Source organism: Scyliorhinus canicula, chromosome 3 (genome assembly GCF_902713615.1).
Source record: "Scyliorhinus canicula chromosome 3, sScyCan1.1, whole genome shotgun sequence".
NCBI lineage: Eukaryota > Metazoa > Chordata > Chondrichthyes > Carcharhiniformes > Scyliorhinidae > Scyliorhinus > Scyliorhinus canicula.
Genome location: NC_052148.1, coordinates 162048962 through 162065560, shown reverse-complemented (window position 1 = coordinate 162065560; position 16599 = coordinate 162048962). Strand labels below are relative to the sequence as shown.

At 43.7% G+C, this 16599-nt stretch overlaps 1 protein-coding gene across 6 annotated transcripts in view; it reads right to left on the bottom strand.

The window, feature by feature from the left end:
• The window catches only part of rab28 (RAB28, member RAS oncogene family), a 170122-nt gene that overhangs the window by 50941 nt on the left and 102582 nt on the right, over positions 1-16599 (bottom strand). For 2 of the 6 annotated variants that reach the window (XM_038791630.1, XM_038791631.1), the window contains exon 5: positions 10210-10332. The exons of the other annotated variants lie outside the window; for them this stretch is intronic. In XM_038791630.1, the coding sequence (XP_038647558.1) occupies positions 10210-10332 (123 nt within the window). The remainder of the gene's footprint in view (positions 1-10209; positions 10333-16599) is intronic. 6 annotated transcript variants of the gene reach the window in all.

Sequence of the window (16599 nt, the reverse complement as noted above, 5' to 3'; positions counted from 1 at the left end):
TAGGTAGGGTGCCCTTTCCAAGGGCCGGTGCAGACTTGATGGGCCGAATGGCCTCCTTCTGCACTGTAAATTCTATGATTCTATGATTCATGGTGTCGACACATCTGGTAGCCATTGTCTTTTAAATCTTTTGCATTGAAATGGTGAGAGGCAGTCAATTTGTACCTGGAACACACCATTCGCAGTTTTAAGCAACTTCCGAGACATTTTCTTTCTGTGTGTCCAGAAACCACAAACCGAAGTTACCGGACTTTCCAGAAACCATTCTGAGAGTACACAGTGTCCATTGTTCCATGTTGCTTCCTTTTCTTAAAAAAAAAGAGCCCTCTACCCTATTATTTTTATGGGCACGACATGACCATCACTGACTATACCACACAGCAACCGACAAAACTCTCAGATGAAATTTGGCTAAGGCTAGACAGTTTCAGATATATGTGATCATGCTTCTGATTCAATACATTCTAGACGGCAGTCAAGAACTTCCCAAATCCCATGATTGCTTTCTTAGTCCCTATAATTTAAATTTTACAGTGATTAATGACCCTTACAGTATGCAAACTGGTACAATTTTTGAATCATCACAAGTGCGTTCATCCCTCTGCTTCACTCTCTTCCCCAATACACAAACGTGTAGCTAAAGCAGCTATATAAGAATGGAAAATAGTAATATTTGTCCCCTTTCAGGAATGGACAAATAGCAAGTGGCCTTGGTACATGTGATGCAACATCCTCCATAAATACTATAGCACATCAATTTAATGTTGGCGATACAAGGGGGTGATGCAAGTGGAAAAACAACATGGCAGCTATGATGTTAAATCGGAGATCCAACAAGCCTCAAAGCCCATTAAAAAAAGATTCCAAGTTACTTTTGTCCAACTGTCCCTTGGATCTCAACAGAAATTTGGATCTGTACAACACTCAAAACCCTGCAACAATATCTAGCCATTTTATTCACAATGTAAGAACACCCACTAACAATGACTCAACTAATATAACTAATATAACACCAGAATCTTTGGACCCAATCACACAATATACAATAATCACATGTATATGCAGCACTTTTCACAACCTCATGTCCCAGAGATTTATAGTCAATTAATTACTTTTAAATTGTAGGCACTGTTAAAAGGCGAGAAATGTGGCAGCTAATTGTACATAGCAAGGACCCACTAATAATCATTAGATAATGACCAAATAATCTATTTTAGAGATGTTGGTTGAGGGACACGAAGGCAAACCACTTCAAAAGAGTTCATGGGATCTTTCACATCCTCCTGGGAGGGCAGAAAGGGCCACAGTTGAACATCTCACCTCAAGGACTGTGAAGGATTTTCTTAATACTGTAGCGCAACTCAATTTTGTGCACAACTGCCTGAAGCAGAATTTGAACGCATAATTTTCTGACTCTGGAGGGGGGGGGGGGGCAATGTTACTAATTGAGACATAGTCGACACCCCATGAACACGGACACATCCTGTTCGTTGTACCAGGGACATTTCCTGCCAAAGGTGATTGGGTCGATCTTTTATTCTGGGTTTACATTTCACTTTTTTTGATATCAGCATACTATTTATTTGGATTGGTGGGAGAAGGTGATGGTGGTGGTAGAAAGCAGAATGGGGGAAGAGAGATAAAATCCCAGTTAGGAAAACTGCAACTAACTGTTTACTTATCAATTATGGAAACTGTCCACATTCTGTAGAGAAAACGTTTCTAATCATACATGATTTCAGTTTGCTTTTAGCATAGGTGTGTCTGAATAAACCAACTGCATTCCAGCTAAATGACCTTTGATTGAGTGAGGGTCAAAGAGAGAATGGGAAGAAGAAAATTTATTTAGCCTAAATAAACACATTTTCCTAAAACTGAAGGAAGGAGGGGGAAAGGGAGTCATTAAAATCTAATCCAGAAGACACTTAGTAGTAATTATTAGGAGTTCTGCCATTGCTTACAAACAACATTTCATGAAGATTGATGGATATTAATATGATGGAAGCCATGCCAGGATGGAGGTTACAATTGATTTCAAAATACAAGGCTTCCCCTGCAAAGTGTTTACAGCTGTGCATGTTGCTGACTAGACCACAACGATCACAGAACACTACCAATAAAGGAGGACACTTTCTGTACATTCTTTCCAATGATTTTTAAAGAACTGCATAAACAAAGAATCTTCCCACATGAGTTGGCTGTGCTTAGTTCCTTTAAGCTGAGAAGTACAATTAGTTTATAACTAGTTTTCATCCTTTGTAATTATGCGGGATCAGGCAAGAATCTTGTTCACTGATCTGGTTTTGCTCATTTCTAACAAACTGCGTGTCACATTAACTACCCCCAGGAAGTAATTCCAAACACAAAATAAACTGTTTATGCTTTTGCTCAGATGCCTATGGCAGATTGCTATTCGTTGAAAACAGATGAAGTACATTCATTTAACTCCTCATATTTGTTTATCTTAAGTACCTTTATGTACAATATTGTGAAGTGCATAGCAACCTTAACACTAAGTAGTACAAACTATTGAAACAGGAGGCACAGTAATACTCAGTCATATAAATTTGAAAAATGTGCAGCTGGTGGAGACCTGTTCATAGAAACATTAAAAGACAAAAACTACTGAAAGTATGAGTACTATTTAACACAGATATCACAACATTTTGGCTTGTTCGCACCATAAGTCTGTTATACACTTGATGGACAAAGTGAGCTTATGGTCAGCACATCAACAGGTTGCATAATAGTCACAAAACTTGACTCTATTCAATGCATTCTATGGTTGTGAAATCTGATCATATTACTGTCATGTTGGAGTTAAACACGTTCTCCTGGATCACCATAGATCATAGAATGATACAGTACAGCCGTTCAGCCAACTGTGCCTTTACTGATTCTTTGAAAAAGCTCAGCAATCAGTTCCACTCTCCTGATTTTCCTATAGCCCTGAAAATTTTTATAATTAAAACATACTCCAATATTATACTCAATTGAAAGTTATAATTGAATCTGATTACATCAAATTTTTCGGGCAGTCCATTCTAGATCACGGCACAATCATTTTCTCTTCCCACTTCTAGTTAGAGGGGCTGGTTTAGCACAGTGGGCTAAACAGCTGGCTTGTAATGCAGAACAAGGCAAGCAGCGAGGGCTCAATTTCTGTACCAGCCTTTCCGAACAGGCGCCGCAATGTGGCGATGAGGGGCTTTTCGCGGTAACTTCATTGAAGGCTACTTGTGACAATAAGTTATTATTATTTTGCCACTTCTTTGCATTAAATATCCTCCATCATTTCAACCCTCCTCATTGTTCACTAAATTTCTGAGTTTCATATAATCTGCAGACTTTAAAATTATGTCCTCTATTCCTGAATTCAGGTCATTAATCTGAAAGTGCAGTGGTCCCAGTACCAACCCCTCATGGGCACAACTGTCTACTACCAACTCTTCACCATTACGCTGTGCTTTGTTCCTTAGTAAATTATGTATCCCCTGCAGACAATGCGTATTTAATCAAATGGGTTTAAATTTTTTTAACAAGTCTATTGTGTAAAAGTCTACACAACATAAACTGCACTAGCCTCATCAATCCTCTATTATGTCATCAAACAACACAATAAATTTAGCCAAACACTATTGGCCTTGAACAAAATCAAGTTAGCTTTCATTTATTAACTCAAATTTGTCAAATTGTCAATTAATGCTGCCCTGGATCATTGTCTCTAAATAGGTCTCTGCGCCACCAATGTAAACTTGCGAGGCTGTAATTGCTAGGTTTATCCCCATTTTTATTTTTTTAATTCTTGAAAGGTTGTGGGCATTTCTGGCCAGGTCAACATTTATTGCTCTCAGGAAGGTGATGAGCTACCTTATTGGAACTGCTGCAGTCCCTGTGGTGGAGGTACATCCACAGTGCTGTTAGGGAGGGATATAATATTTGCAATCCTCTAATCCTCCAGCACCACCCCCATATTCAAGGAAATTGTAAAATTGTGACCAAAGTCTCTACAATTTCTACCCACTTGGCTCAGCAACCTCATCATTACCATCATTTCCACCTCTGTCACACTGGACTCCACCCATGCTTCAGTTTATATGCTGCTTAAACCCTCATCCATGCTTTTGTTAGTTCTGAGCTTGAATATTCCAACACACACCTTCCACTCTCCATCAACTACAGTCTACGTCTAGACCAGAGCAGGACCACCCATCTTTGCGGACAGTTTGTTAGAGCTGTTCGGAGGAATTTAAACTAATTCGAGATGTGGGAGAGTTTTAAAGATGAACAAACAAATGTGTAGAAAGAAGAAATTAGTAATAGTGAAAGCGAACATGGATCCCTTAACAGTAAAAAAAGGGAAAATAAAAGAGACTTGGAGCAGGGTGTTGGAACAGGTTTATCAGGCTGGGTCTGCATGTGATGGGTGTGAGCGAGCACTCATCATTCAGGCAGGGCTCAGACTATGGTATAGATTGAGGAGCACCAGCACTCAGCTCTGAGGGTTATCACTCCTCTGCCCTTGGCAGTGACCCGCTGACGGTGCCGACACAATCCCAGCATCCTGGAGTGATATGACACATACCCTGGGAGGGTTGAAAATGGGAGTGGGCTTGGTCCCTGTCAAAGATGATGTAGTTTTCTGTCAGGGAATACAAGGCATCCGTGACCTGTCAGATGCACCGGTGGCCTGCGAGATGCCAAAATGATCCCGAGGTGGAAAAGGTCAGAACTGCGGTGACCTTGATGGCTACTGGGACAGGGGTGTCCTCCTCCTCCTCCATGTGGTGCCAGGTCCGCGAGGACATGGCACAGGTGTTGCACTGTCGCCTTGTTGAGGCGGAGTCTCCTGCAGCACGCACTGTCTATCACCTGATCAAAGGACCAGCGACGCCTGTACACCCTGGGCCATCGCAGGACTCCCCCTCTGGGTCCCTCCCAGGCCTGGTGGTCTGCCGGGTTCTCATGGTGTGGAATGGGGTCTGGCACATCGGCCGCTGCCTCGAACAGCTGCAGACACTGCTACTGCCACCATATCCAGCATCTGGCCGCCCGGCCTAGCAGCAGCACCACTAGGGCAAATTCTGCATCCAATATCCCTGCCATAGCTTTCAATAGCTGTAATGCATTGGGAGAGAGTGTTCGAATGACAAATAGCGATGGCTCCCACCCCATTCCGCTCCCCGCGCCCCGGCTGGTTCTCGTTTTCGGTCTCTCCCGCTATTCACCGGCCTCGTTTCGCTTGTGCGAAAGCATAACTAGCCGGAGAATCGTGCCCAAAGTGGGGGGCTAAACCAGTAAGAAAATCCCCAGGGCACAAAAAAAGACTAAGTGTCGTTTGATAGCGGTGGGGAACTCGCCGGCCAAGCCGGCTGGAAACTCCCTGCAAAATCTGCCACAAGTGAACATAGAAATGCTTCCATTAAATTCCACCTATATGTTCTTATTGAAGATAAATGCAATGTACATTTTTGTAACAACCATGCCCTTTGCCTCCATATGATCATCATGTTTGTCTCAAATTGGCTCAACCCTTCTTTTAAGTATCCTTAGATATAAAAGAAGCTTCTGGGCTCTCTGGTACCTGCTAACCTATATATGATCATATTTGAAAATTTGAAGTTTCAAGTGAGTAAAGTCAAAAGATGTTGATTGAGTTAGTGCCAATAAAGTACAGCTCTGTCTGCAAGGACATATTACGCGCATGAGCAACAAGAGAAATGATGTGGCAGGGATTCCAGAAGTGGACAGATAGAATTATAAGAACATAACATAAGAAATAGGAGCAGGAGTAGGCCATCTGGCCCCTCGAGCGTGCTCCGCCATTCAATGAGATCATGGCTGATCTTTTGTGGACTCAGCTCCACTTTCTGGCATGAACACCACAACCCTTAATCCCTTTATTCTTCAAAGAAAATTTATCTCTATCTTAAAAACATTCAATGAGTGAAACAGTGGAAACAACCTGCATGCATCTATCCTGTCTATTCCCTTCATAATTTTATATGTTTCTACAAGATCCCCCCTCATCCTTCTAAATTCCAACGAGTACAGTCCCAGTCTACTCAACCTCTCCTCGTAATCCAACCCCTTCAGCTCTGGGATTAACCTCGTGAATCTCCTCTGCACACCCTCCAGTGCCAGTACGTCCTTTCTCAAGTAAGGAGACCAAAACTGAACACAATACTCCAGATGTGGCCTCACTAACACTTTATATAATTGCAGCATAACCTCCCTAGTCTTAAACTCCATCCTTTTAGCAATGAAGGACAAAATTCAATTTGCCTTCTTAATCACCTGTTGCACCTGTAAACCAACTTTTTGCGACTCATGCACTAGCACACCCACGTCTCTCTGCACAGCAGCATGTTTTAATATTTTATCATTTAAATAATAATCCCTTTTGCTGTTATTCCTACCAAAATGGATAACCTCACATTTGTCAACATTGTATTCCAAGTGCCAGACCCTAGCCCATTCACTTAACCTATCCAAATTCCTCGCAGAATTCCGGTATCCTCTGCTCCTTTTGCTTTACCACTCATCTTAGTGTTGTCTGCAAACTTGGACACATTGCATTTGGTCCCCAACTCCAAATCATCTATGTAAATTGTGAACAATTGTGGGCCCAACACTGATCCCTGAGGGACACCACTAGCTACTGATTGCCAACTGGAGAAACACCCATTAATCCCCACTCTTTGCTTTCTATTAATTAACCAATCCTCTATCCATGCTACTACTTTACCCTTAATGCCATGCATCTTTATCTTATGCAGCAACCTTTTGTGTGGCACCTTGTCAAAGGCTTTCTGGAAATCCAGATATACCACATCCATTGGCTCCCCATTATCTACCGCACTGGTAATGTCCTCAAAAAATTCCACTAAATTAGTTAGACACGACCTTCCCTTTACGAACCCATGCTGCGTCTGCCCAATGGGACAATTTCCATCCAGATGCCTCGCTATTTCTTCCTTGATGATAGATTCCAGCATCTTCCCTACTACCAAAGTTAAGCTCACTGGTCTATAATTACCCGCTTTCTACGTACCTCCTTTTTTAAACAGTGGTGTCACCTTTGCCAATTTCCAATCTGCCGGGACCACCGCAGAGTCCAGTGAATTTTGGTAAATTATCATTAGTGCACTTGCAATTTCCCGAGCCATCTCTTTTAGCACTCTGGGATGCATTCCATCAGGGCCAGGAGACTTGTCTATCTTTAGCCCCATTAGCTTGCCCATCACTACCTCCTTAGTGATATCAATCATCTCAAGGTCCTCACCTGTCATAGCCTCATTCCCATCAGTCACTGGTATGTTATTTGTGTCTTCCACTGTGGACCGACCCAAAAACCCTCTTCAGTTCCTCAGCCATTTCCTCATCTCCCATTATTAAATCTCCCTTCTCATCTTCTAAAGGACCAATATTTACCGTAGCCACTTTTTTTAGTTTTATATATTTGTAGAAACTTTTATTATCTGTTTTTATATTCTGAGCAAGTTTACTCTCATAATCTATTTTACTCTTCTTTATAGCTTTTTTAGTAGTTTTCTGTTGCCTCCTAAAGATTTCCCAGTCCTCTAGTCTCCCACTTTGTATGCTTCTTCCTTCAAGTTGATACTCACCCTTATTTCCTTAGATATCCACAGTCGATTTTCCCTCTTTCTACCATCTTTCCTTTTTGTTGGTATAAACCTTTGCTGAGCACTGTGAAAAATCGCTTGGAAGGTTCTCCACTGTTCCTCAACTGTTTCACCATAAAGTCTTTGCTCCCAGACTACCTTAGCTAGCTCTTCTCTCATCCCATTGTCATCTCCTTTGTTTAAGCACAAAAGACTAGTTTAAATTCCACCATATTGTGATCGCTCCTTCCGAGAGGATCCCTAACTATGAGATCATTAATCAATCCTGTCTCTTTACACAGGACCAGATCTAGGTAGTTCCCTCGTAGGTTCCATTACATACTGTTCTCAGAAACTATCACGAATACATTCTATAAACTCCTCCTCAAGGCTGCCTTGACCGACCAGGTTAAACCAATCCACATGTAGATTAATTGAATACCATCCTGCTCTATCATACATTAGACAGCTTTGAAAGCGGAAGCGGGATAAAATGTGATGTCAGGAACAACTAAGTGATTCAAATAGACTGCTTATATAAACACTGCAGGGAAGTTCTGGTCTTCACCGATTGGATTGAACGGTTATGAATGAAAACAGGAACTTCCAGTAGTAACGATGTGCTGAGCGGTCGCACAAAAGGCTCTCCCTGGGAAACTTCTATTTAGTCCTGGCTAACTTCTATTTAGACCCTTTTACCCCATAAATCGAATACAAAAGTAACAAAAAAACAACCCTCACCCCAAACTAACAAGCATTGAAGTAAACGCCTTTGAACCAGCCAGGTAACCGGAAAAACAGTAGCAATGGATACAGCTTCTTTCAATAGAGCTCCAATAACACAGAGACTCTGGGTACGATTCTCCAGCTTCATTACGCTCTCGCTCAAGCGAAACGATGCCGGTGAATAGCGGGAGAGGCCAAAAACGAGAACCGCACCAAGCACCAGTTTGTAATGCAACCGACCCACTCCGCAAGACAAAAATCGGGATCGTGCCGCAGCGTGGCGAGAAGCCAATTATCACCACTTAAGCCCTATTTCCATACAATCAATTGGAGCCACCCCATATCCAACGGCCTTCTGGCATTCAGCGGCCTCCCCAGCAAGTCATGCTGGCACCGCTGAGGACTCCTATTACCCCATAACATGAACCTGGGAGAAGGGCTTCTGCAGGGAGCCGAGGAGGTGAGTAGCCATCTTTGCTCACAGGCAAAGAGCCCGGGGGCGCTGAGCTTGCCACCTCAGTGCTAGGCTGGGAGGTGGGGGACGCTCGGCTGCGGATGCGCTGGGGGGGGCGGGTACAACTACGCGCATCACCACCATGCCACCCCCTGGAACATGTACCCATTCCAGGGGCAACCCTTGGCCCTGCCCGTCTGTCCTGCCGACCACCCATAACCTCCGCTGACTGCCAAGACCTCTGGATGTGCAGCTGATAATAGGGAATTGGGTATCGTGGTTGAGCACTTCACACAACCCAAGTGGATTCCTATGGGTGGGTGGGCTATGAGTGTATGTGGGTCATTGAGTGGGTGTGTGAGTGGGTGTGTGAGTCATTGTGAGTCAATCAAACCGTGATGCATCTACACTGTGCTTGCACATTGCCACACATGCAGCAGCCAACATCTGAACACCAAGGGGATGGGACACAGGTCCGGGGACATGTCCATGGCCGGAGGGTGGGTGAATGTTATGGGAAAGGGAAGGATGCCTGAAGAGATGGGCCAACGGTTCGGAGGTCAGCCCGTAGAGCGGAAAAAAGTGACAGAGGCACCTTACTGGTTGTGCGCAAGGATGTTGGTGTTGAACAATTCCCCACTCTCCCGATGGTGCTGCCCCCCACCCCCTACGTGCACCCCTCCCATCCTCTTCCCCCTCCTCCAGTGCCCTCGGTGAACCTCGATGTGCTATGCCTTCGTAGCTCTGCAGCTGCATCTAGGTGCATCCTCAGGATACACATCAGAGGTGGAGGCAGCCAGCTGCTCACGTAATTCTGTGGCCTTCGATGCCCCTGGCAGGCATTCTCTGGCACTGGGCAGAACTTGTTAGCGGCACACTTGCGACTGGGACCAGCTCCACAGTGCCTTGGCCATTCCCATCTGAGAGCTAAACATGTCCCGCAGATCCTCATCAAGGTCAGCCTGGTACTGGGTAACATGACTTTCTGCCGAGACCCTCAGCCATGGTCGTCACCAGCTGCACGAAGCCTTGGACACCTTCACAAGCGGTGCCAGCATCGTGCACCAGACTCTCCACTGCGAACGCCAATCTAGCAGTGTTGGCCTCGATGCCATGTATTGCCAGCGACATCTTCTATGCCCACAGCCTCTGGGACTCCTCCAATCAGCCATGAATCTGCTGGAGTGCCGCTGATATCTCTCTCTGAATGTCCTCACCACTACCTATCGGCTCCATCAGCTCCGGAAATACCACTTCCATAGGCTCAGCATCAGGTTGGGACCCAGCTGGGTGTCTCACTTGGGGTTCCTCTCTCCACCTGATGGGCATTAGCAGCAGTGTGGTCCAGAAGCCTGACCACTAACATTTCCCACCAAGGTGAGTATACCAGCAAGGTGCGTGTACCTGCGCTGGTGGAAGGTAGGGATGATAGCTGTGACGCCTTGATCGTGTCTTCCTCAGAGGTGGTCTCGTAGGAGGCTGGGGAGGGTGCCCGCGGGGATGTGCCAGCACAGTCTGCTGGAAGACCTGTGGGGAAATGGAAATATGGTCAGTGGGTCAGTCAGTATGGCAATAACACCAACACGTTCTGGTCTTGCCCTAGATTTGCCAAGTAGTTCACTGCCTTTTTCAAGGCCATGTCCAAGGTTGTGGGAGTGAGGGTGGAGCCATGCCTTCTAGTAGAGGTCTTCAGTGTATCGGAACAGCCAGAGCTCTTTACGGGGAGAGGCATTGCCAGAAATTCCTTCTCAGTTGGAGATCAGCAGAGCACCGAAGGCCGAATTCCTCAAATTGGAAAAGATAAAATTCACCATCAGAACATAGAACATTACAGCGCAGTGCAGGCCCTTCGGCCCTCGATGTTGCGCCGACCTGTGAAACCACTCTAAAGCCCATCTACACTATTCCCTTATCGTCTATATGTTTATTCAATGACCATTTAAATGCCCTTAATGTTGGCGAGTCCACCACTGTGGCAGGCAGGGCATTCCACGCCCTTACTACGCTGAGTAAAGAACCTACCTCTGACATCTGTCATATCTCCCCTCAATTTCAAGCTATGCCCCCTCGTGCAAGCCATCACCATCCGAGGAAAAAAGCTCTCACTGTCCTCCCTATCGAATCCTCTGATCATCTTGTATGCCTCAATTAGGTCACATCTTAACCTTCTTCTCTCGAACGAAAACAGTCTCAAGTCCCTCAGCCTTTCCTCATAAGATCTTCCCTCCATACCAGGCAACATCCTGGTAAATCTCCTCTGCACCCTTTCCAATGCTTCCACATCCTTCCTATAATGCAGCGACCAGAACTGCACGCAATACTCCAAATGCGGCTGCATCAGAGTTTTGTACAGCTGCAACATGACCTCCTGGCTCCGAAACTCAATCCCTCTTCCAATAAAAGCTGACACACCGTACGCCTTCTTAACAACCCTATCAACCTGGGTGGCAACTTTCAGGGATCTATGGACATGGACACCGAGATCTCTCTGCTCGTCCACACTACCAAGAATCTTCCCATTAGCCCAGTACTCTGCATTCCTGTTACTCCTTCGAAAATGAATCACCTCACACTTTTCTGCATTAAACTCCATTTGCCACCTCTCAGCTCAGCTCTGCAGCTTATCTATATCCCTCTGTAACCTGCAACATCCTTCCGTACTGTCCACAACTCCACCGACTTTAGTGTCATCTGCAAATTTACTCACCCATGCTTCTACGCTCTCCTCCAGGTCTTTCATAAAAATGACAAACAGCAGTGGCCCCAAAACAGATCCTTGTGGTACACCACTAGTAACTGAACTCCAGGCTGAACATTTCCCATCAACCACCACCCTCTGTCTTCTTACAGCGAGCCAATTTCTGATCCAAACTGCTAAATCACCCTGAATCCCATGCCTCTGAATTTTCTGCAATAGCCTACCGTGGGGAACCTTATCAAACGCTTTACTGAAATCCATATACACCACATCAACTGCTTTACCCTCGTCCACCTGTTTGGTCACCTTCTCAAAGAAGTCAATAAGGTTTGTGAGGCACGACCTACTCTTCGCAAAACCGTGTTGACTATCCCTAATCAAATTATTGCTTTCTAGATGATTATAAATCCTATCTCTTATAAACCTTTCCAAGACTTTGCTCACAACAGACGTAAGGCTCACTGGTCTATAGTTACCGGGGTTGTCTCTACTCCCCCTCTTGAACAAGGGGACAACATTTGCTATCCTCCAGTCTTCTGGCACCATTCCTGTAGACAATGACGACATAAAGATCAAAGCCAAAGGCTCAGCTCTCCTCCCTAGCTTCCCAGAGAATCCTAGGATAAATCCCATCCGGCCCAGGGGACGTATCTATTTTCACACTTTCCAGAATTGCTAACACCTCCTCCTTATGAACCTCAAGCCCTTCAAGTCTCGTAGCTGTATCTCAGTATTCTCCACGACAACATTGTCTTTTTTCTGCTAAGAGGATTGGAGGAAGGCACGGTAGCTAGCACAGTTGCTTCTCAGCTCCAGGGTTCCAGGTTCGATTCCCGGCTTGGGCCACTGTGCGGAGCCTGCATTTTCTCCCTGTGTCTGCGTGGGTTTCCTCCGGGTGCTCCGGTTTCCTCCCACAGTCCAAAGATGTACAGGTTAGGTGGATTGGCCATGCTAAATTGCCCCCAAAAAGGTTAGGCAGGTTGCAGAGATAGGGTGGAGGTGTGGGCTTAGGTCGGGTGCGCTTTCCAAGGACTGGTGCAGGCTCAATGGACCTCATGGCTGCGAAACTCAATCCCTCTTCCAATAAAAGCTAACACACTGTATGCCTTCTTAACAACCCAATCAACCTGGGTGGCAACTTTCAGCGATCTATGTACATGGACACCGAGATCTCTCTGCTCATCCACACGACCAAGAATCTTACCATTAGCCCAGTACTCTGTCTTCCTGTTACTCCTTCCAAAATGAATCACCTCACACTTTTCTGCATTAAACTCCAATTCTGCACTGTAAATTCTATGATCTATGAAGGCTTCCACAGTACATGGAAGCAATTTACTAACCCGCTCAAGAAGAAGTGAGGAGGGAAGACATTACCCAGAGTACAGGGGAAGCGGGGCAGAAGAACCAAAGGGCACCGAAGGGAGGAGTGCCATGGGTGCAGCCATGCACCCATGGGGCACGCTTCTGTAGCCACAAAAAACACCCCTGTACGTTTTAATACCAGGGGGCACATTAAATGTAAATAGTCAAGCAACATGGTTATGGTAACCGATCACTGGGGGCCTAATGTAAACAGGCCTCGTAGCTATATACATGTTTCTTAAGCATTCATACCCGAGTACTCTGCTGTCCCATTTCCGTTTTAGTTTTCAGTCTTCATTTCTTAAATTCTGTTGTCTTTGTTTAATATTGCATAAAACAATTAAAAATATATATTTGTAAATGAATGAAAACAATTTCTTTAAGCATTCATCTTCAGAATCAACCACAAGGAAATGCTTACCTAATGCATATTTCTTGTATTTTGTTGTTTCCTCAAGATCCCATTTACTTTGGACAACAGAAATACTGAAAAGTATTGAAACAGCATGGTAGCACAGTGGTTAGCACAGTTGCTTCACAGCTCCAGGGTACCAGGTTCGTTTCCCGGCTTGGGTCACTGCCTGTGTGGAGTCTGCACGTTCTCCCCGTGTCTGCGCGGGTTTCCTCCAGGTGCTCTGGTTTCCTCCCACAGTCCAAAGATGTGCAGGTTAGGTGGACTGGCCATGATAAATTGCCCTTAGTGTACAAAAAAGTTAGGTGGGGATACTGGGTTACGGGGATAGGGTGGAGACGTGGGCTTAAGTAGGGTGGTCTTTCCATGGGCCGGTGCAGACTCGATGGGCCGAATGGCTTCCTTCTGCACTGTAAATTCTATGATTCAAAGGATGCTACACGGTTATGAAATGAAGCTCAGCAACCTTTCATCATATTAATATGGCTCCTTTTCCAACATACAAAATCTTTGGCTGTTTGAAAGTCAGTGTGAGTAAAGCCAGGCAAGAGGATGTTTACTGGTCTATCAGACCACCTTACTGAAAAGGACTTGTAATATAGCTCATGGATAATGCAGCCATGTAGAGCTGTTTTAAAACAGATATCATCAGAAATACCGTCTAAGCTCCAACTAACTGCAAGAAGACGACACAGTTATAGTAATATACAGCTATACCTTGAAAGTGGGAGCAGGACTCTCCTCCCAAACGTTCCAACTTCAGGTTCACCTGAATACCGGCCTCCTGGTGATTCAACTCCAAGAGGCCTTACAGCTTACTGAGTTCTCTGCCTTTACAAGTCCTCCACTCCAGATACAGCATCAATTCACCTAAGAAACTACAGGCCTGCTACAAGAGACTGAAATAATTCCAGATCGCAATCATATTATATTTCTTCACATGCATCTAATCTTTGTGAACATGATAGTGTGTGCAGGCCTGCTACAAGAGTCTGAAGCAATTCCAGATTGCAATCATATTATTTTTTTAAATCTGCATATAATCTTTGTCTACATGATAGTATGCGCAAGATGTCAAATTTAAACCTCCAGGCTAACTGTGTGCTAATGAACAATCTACTGATGTTAAGATTCACAAACGCTTGCTGCTCCAATCGGTAAAGTGGGACATACCACTCTGAGGTTAAGAAAACATACTAACCTCACAAATTAAAACACTGATCATGCACAACAATAAAACCAATAAACTTGTCGGTGACCATAAATATAGAAGCATTAAAGGGAGATGGTGGCAGATTGGTAATGTCTCTGCACTAGTAATCCAGACTCCCAGATTAATGCTCTTGGGTCATTAGTTCAAATCCTAGAAATTTAAATTCAATTAATAAATCTGGAACATAAAACTAGTTTCTAAAAATAATAATCTTTATTGTCACAAGTAGGCTCACATTAACACTGCAATTAAGTTACTGTGAAAATCCTCTAGTTGCCACATTCCGGCGCCTGTTCAGGTACACAAAGGGAGTATTCAGAATATCCAAATTACCTAACAGCACATCTTTCGGGACTTTGGGAGGAAACCAGAGCACCCGGAGGAAACCCACGCAGACAGAGGGAGAACATGCAGGCTCTGCACAGACAGTGACCCAAGCCGGGAATCAAATCTGGAACCCTGTCGCTGTGAAACTAGTGTTAACCACGATCAGTGACGATGGCCATAATAATCATAATTGATTGTTGCAAAAACTCAACTGGTTTACTAAATGTCCTTTAGCCAAGGAAATTTGCCATCCTTATCCAGTCTGGCCTACGTGGGACTGTAGGCCCAAAACACTGATAGTCCATTGCTAACTGCCGTCTGAAATGGCCTAGAATGCACTCAGTTCAAACATATTTAGCAATGGGAAACAAACACTGGCCTTGCCAGCAACATATGATCAATGTTCCGTAAGAATCCTCAATCATTTGTTATCTCATCAATGTAGGGATTACAAAAACAATAAAATATTATTTTGAATCATATTCCAAGTTTCTTTGCTAAATCTCCATGTATCCTTTTCTGATGCAAAATGACAGTTTTGAAAAGTATGACATATTACTTGCATTACTTGGTGATATGATTGGCTATGATTAGAAATGTATGCAATCAGTAAAGAAAAGTCCTGTGGAAAAATAATCCATACAAAATTAGCTCTTGAACCTTCTTCTGGACAACCCCATCATTTCAAAAAATAATGAATTTATACCAGCCAGACTAAACGCAATAATGGTTCTCAATTGGATTAATATTCTTTCGTATTTCCACACGGTGTACAAAAACAGACTCATAAGTATTCAAAATACATATACTACAGTGACAGAGGGCGATAAAGCTGCTCAAAACCATGTATGTATGTATGTACAGGAAGCTATTTAATTGTTTTCAAACCTGAAGGCACACGGAGTTGATCAATTTGAGTAGAATACTGGATGTATTTTCAGATGAATTTCTAAATTAATTTTACAAAGGACAAAAGCTGCACTGTTGGAAACCCATGTTAGTAATAGTTCTGATATTGTAAAGCTAGAGGGCACATTTAATAGATCAGCTATGCATGCAACAAGTTATATACTGAAAACTAAAATGTCTAATTCAGATGGTGAAGCATATCAATTTAAAAACTTAAGAAAAAAAGCATTTTTTATATTAGTAGCAGTTATGTATCAGCATCATAATCTCAGAGAATTAGCATACATAGGCTTGTCTTTATACTGAAATGATAAATTTCTGGCGCCATTGAGTTTTATTTTATGCATGGTTCTGCTGAACAGCGCATGTGCATCCAAACCATTTTATTTGCCTGTTAACATAAATGTTTAATTGCAATCTCAGGTTCACAAGACTGCAAAAATAACAGTTCGATGTAAGTTTATGACAAATTAAGTGCCCAGTCTCTCTGTTCTCTTCCCATAGTGCTGTGTTGTCCACTTTTTCAAATATTTATCCAATTTTCCATTACAAGGTGTAATGGTCTCAGCTCAGAATGTTTCATATAGCATTCCAAGCTCAAGCAACCCTTTTCTATTTCTCCTTTTCCTCTACTCAGTGGCATTTTTATACGATAGATCCCTTGTTACTAACTCCCAAAATTAGAGGAATTAGTCTAATAGTCTTTCGCTAGTCACCATCAAAAAGCCTTCATAAATTTTAGTCTCTCAGACTTATCACAATTTTAAGGAACTAATGTATTTGGATGCCTAAATTTCTCTGTCTACAATCTCCAGAATCCATCTATTGAGTACATAATGAATGCAAGAACATAAGAATCAGAAGAGTAGG